A 3,790-nucleotide genomic window follows, 5' to 3' on the forward strand; every position below is an offset into this window, starting at 1 on the left:
GATGAGAGCAATTGTGCCTAATAATTTGGACACTCAGGACTCGGTACGGTAGGCTACATTTATGGCTATCGCCCATCTTCACATCCAGTTCTTTGCTTTCTTCACTTGGCAGCCTGACAGAGGAGCAAAGCGTCCCCATCCCAGGGAGGAGGATGGAGCGGGTGGAGGAGATGAGGAGTCCAGAGGAGGGAAGCAGCAGAAGGGGAGCAGGGAGCCGGCTAGACACTGGGAGCTGTCAGCATTAGGAGGAGGTGGAGGTGGTGGTGGAGGAGGAGGAGGTGGTGGAGGTGGTGGTGGTGGTGGTGGTGGAGGAGGAGGAGGGTTAGGAGAGATGGTGGACGCAGAGGAGCTGACAGGGGACAGGAAGAAGATCCTGGAGAAACTGATGGACCAGGATGAAGATGAGCCTGAGGTAGGTCAGAGCGCAAACCCATTTGGGTATGTGTGTGTATGTGTGTGAGCATATGACATGACATTGTGTATGTGTAACATTAACCTCAGATGGGTGGCTTGTCAGGCATGTGTGTGTATATGCATGCATGTATGTATGTATGTACGTACATACGTACGTACTGTATTTGTGTATTTATAAGTGTGTGTGTGTGTGTGAGAGAGAGAGTGAGTACATGAAGCACAGGTGGGATGCTAGATGTGTGTATCTTTGTATGTACTGTATGTATCAAATCTGTATGTATTTGTTGTGTACACGTACAGCAGGGTTGGGGGGTTCAATCAATCAATCAAACCTTTATTGACAGACACTTGGTCCATAGATGTCACATACACAATTACAAAAAGCACATAAGAGCACAATAAAACAACAAAAGTACCTTCTCAAAGAGAATCATACCAGAGTTTCCACATATGTGACTGGTATCTCAGTCACATGTTACTTTTTGTTACTCAAAAAGTAATGTATTACACATTATTTAAAAAAAGCAATGCTTTACTTTACTTAATTACTCCCTAGAGAAAGTAATTTGTTTAGTTACACTGCTTTTGCGTTATTAGTCAAGGTGCACCTTTGAAATTGGCCATGGCAGTTTTTTCCTCACCAAGATTTAGCCTAAATTCACAGCATTATTTATCCCCCTTGTTTGGTACCAATGGATTCCTTAGGTCTTTTAGTTTCATATGTTATGTATCCTCACGCTAGCTTGAACAATGGGCCTGCCACAGCCTCTGAAAGACATAGTCATATTGGCTGCAGCCAGGGTGTAGTTACTACACCATGTAGTGTAGATGAACTTGGTGTAGGTGGACTTAGGGCTGCTCAATTAATCAGATTTTAATCTCAATTACAATTTTGGATTCCCACAATTATGAAAACAAGATAATCGAGATAAAACGATTATTATTATTACTTTATATATTATTTATTGATCTAAAAATAATAATACTTTTATTTTCATTCATTTCCTTGTTTTTCCCTTACATTATATTTAAAGTTCAAAGACATCCAGTGTTAAAAAAAATTGCAAATGCATGATGTTGCCAAAGTCAATGAGTAATCCACGTTAAATAATCGTGATCTCAATATCAGTCAACAATAATCGTGATTATGATTTCTGGGGGGACCTGGGCGATCCTGCAGTGGATGCGGTGAAAGGAGGAAGAGTGATTTTTTTTACCCTCCTGTTGGTACCAGTGTGAGTCCCTATATGTAATGCACTTACTACAAAACCCACACTTGTCAAACGCGTTCACTCCATTCTGTCCTCGTTCTTATTCTCCTGCATGGGCAGCCTTTTAAATCCTCCCAACGTGTCTGTCAAGAGCTACTCCGAGAAAAGTGCTGTAATGTTCCATAAATGTCAGAGCATTTCCATTTCATACACCTACCTGGCCAACGCTTTTAAGCCATCAGGGGGTCAAACGTGCTCCATTTTCAGTTTAATTCATTCCACTTACAGTACATCTCACTCCACTCCGCCCGCAAAGTCGGCGTAGCCCCGAGCTCTGCTTGTTGCTACTGCAGCCTTAACGAAGGCCTCTGTTCTCTTAACGAAGGCCTTAACGAAGGCGTCTGTGCTCTTAACGAAGGCCTTAACGAAGGCGTCCATTCTCTTAACGAAGGCCTTAACGAAGGCGTCTGTGCTCTTAACGAAGGCCTTAACGAAGGCGTCTGTTCTCTTAACGAAGGCCTCCTTAACGAAGGCGTCTGTTCTCTTAACGAAGGCCTTAACGAAGGCGTCCATTCTCTTAACGAAGGCCTTAACGAAGGCCTCTGCTCTCTTAACGAAGGCCTTAACGAAGGCGTCCGTTCTCTTAACGAAGGCCTCTGTTCTTTTTTCTCTCCTCTTTGTCCCCCTCATCTTTCTCTATTGCCCTCTCTGCTAATTGACCAGGCGGAGCCAGTGGACGAGAGTTCGGTGAAGAAAATGATCCTGACCTTTGAGAAAAGGTCGTACAAAAACCAGGAGCTGAGGATTAAGTTTCCGGACAACCCAGAGAAGTGAGCGCACTAATGAGAATGAGCGACTGTTTCCTCTCTCAGTCCTATTTCAGGATGTCATTAAGACCGATCTTCCAGAAAGAGGCGTGTGTAGGAGGAGCTAAGCTGAATCTTACCTACCTTTATCGAGGCTAATTAAACATCACCTTGTCTTTATGGCATTTCAGAAATAGATGCACGCATAATTTGCTGTTGGGGGTAATTATATTGGTCCTGTCAGCCATTCCCAGAGATTTTTTTTTTAAATTAGTAATCGATAACAGTGACTGATTTTTTGCCTGTAATATCTCTCAGAACCTTTCTACTGTTCATTGTTGTTGTTGTTGAACTATGTCATAATATGGTATGTGACTGTGTGGTAAATCATTTTGAGGATCAGTTTGAAACCCAGCTGGTTTTCGTTCATCTTCTTGTTCTCCGTCCTCGGTCAGGTTCATGGAGACGGAGCTGGATCTGAACGACATCGTCCAGGAAATGCACGTGATCGCCACCATGCCGGACCTCTACCACCTCCTGGTGGAGCTCAACGCCGTCCACTCTCTGCTGGGCCTCCTCAGCCACGAGAACACCGATATCCTTTCACTCATTGGTGGATTCAGTCCGTCTGTGTGTTCCTTTATTTATACTCTGGAGTCTTAATGGCAAGCAAGTCTATTCCATAGACTGTATACAAATATGGACATCATGACATCTCCTCAAAAGCGAAGCCAAAACATCTCGATCGCCCCTGGTGGCTGGCTGCAGTATTGGTATAAAATCTCACCCCCTCCATGTTAGTTGATGGGACATGAGCCAAACTAAAAAAAAAAAAAAAAAAAAATCAAGGTTAACTCATTGAGTGCCAGCCACTTTTGGAGAACGGACGCTCCCAGTGCCAGAGTTTCAGAGCGTTTTCAGTGATTTCTCGAGGCCCACAGAATATTGTGTGATATTACTATGTAAACACCGAACACGCAAAAAGAACAAGGAGACTCTATTGTATCATCAGCAAAAAAAAGTTTATTGATACCATTTTCCGTTCTTTAGTTATCAGCCGGAGAAGATAGGTCAAAAACAGCAAAAATATGCTTTTCTATCAGGAAGCTGAGATATTCAGCCTTTTGTGAAATGCATTATTTCAAGCACATTCACTGACTCTAGCTAATATTTTCTGATGATGTGACCTGGTTTAGTTCTGTGGTGCATGCGTGCCCCACCCCCCTGTCCCCCCCTCTCCCCGCCTCTCCCCGAGTCAGCTGCAAACTCCTCCCCACACGCACAAAGTCTATTCGGAGCCTCTGTTTTTGCGCCGTGCGGCTCCTGGCAGCTCACAGCAGCAACAAGGAAATGCCCAAC

General features: G+C 44.0%; 1 protein-coding gene across 1 annotated transcript in view; it reads left to right on the forward strand.

Moving 5' to 3' along the window:
* Nucleotides 1–327: 327 nt before the first annotated feature.
* The window catches only part of LOC310770866 (beta-catenin-like protein 1), a gene marked incomplete at its 3' end in the record, with an annotated part of 4,223 nt that continues 760 nt past the window's right edge, over nt 328–3,790 (forward strand). The window contains exons 1-3 of the mRNA XM_083663571.1: nt 328–412; nt 2,349–2,455; nt 2,887–3,057. Coding sequence (XP_083519697.1) covers nt 332–412; nt 2,349–2,455; nt 2,887–3,057 — 359 coding nt within the window. The 5' untranslated portion in view covers nt 328–331. The remainder of the gene's footprint in view (nt 413–2,348; nt 2,456–2,886; nt 3,058–3,790) is intronic.

Source organism: Poromitra crassiceps (assembly GCF_964638095.1).
Source record: "Poromitra crassiceps genome assembly, contig: HAP1_SCAFFOLD_248, whole genome shotgun sequence".
NCBI classification, from domain to species: Eukaryota; Metazoa; Chordata; class Actinopteri; order Beryciformes; family Melamphaidae; genus Poromitra; species Poromitra crassiceps.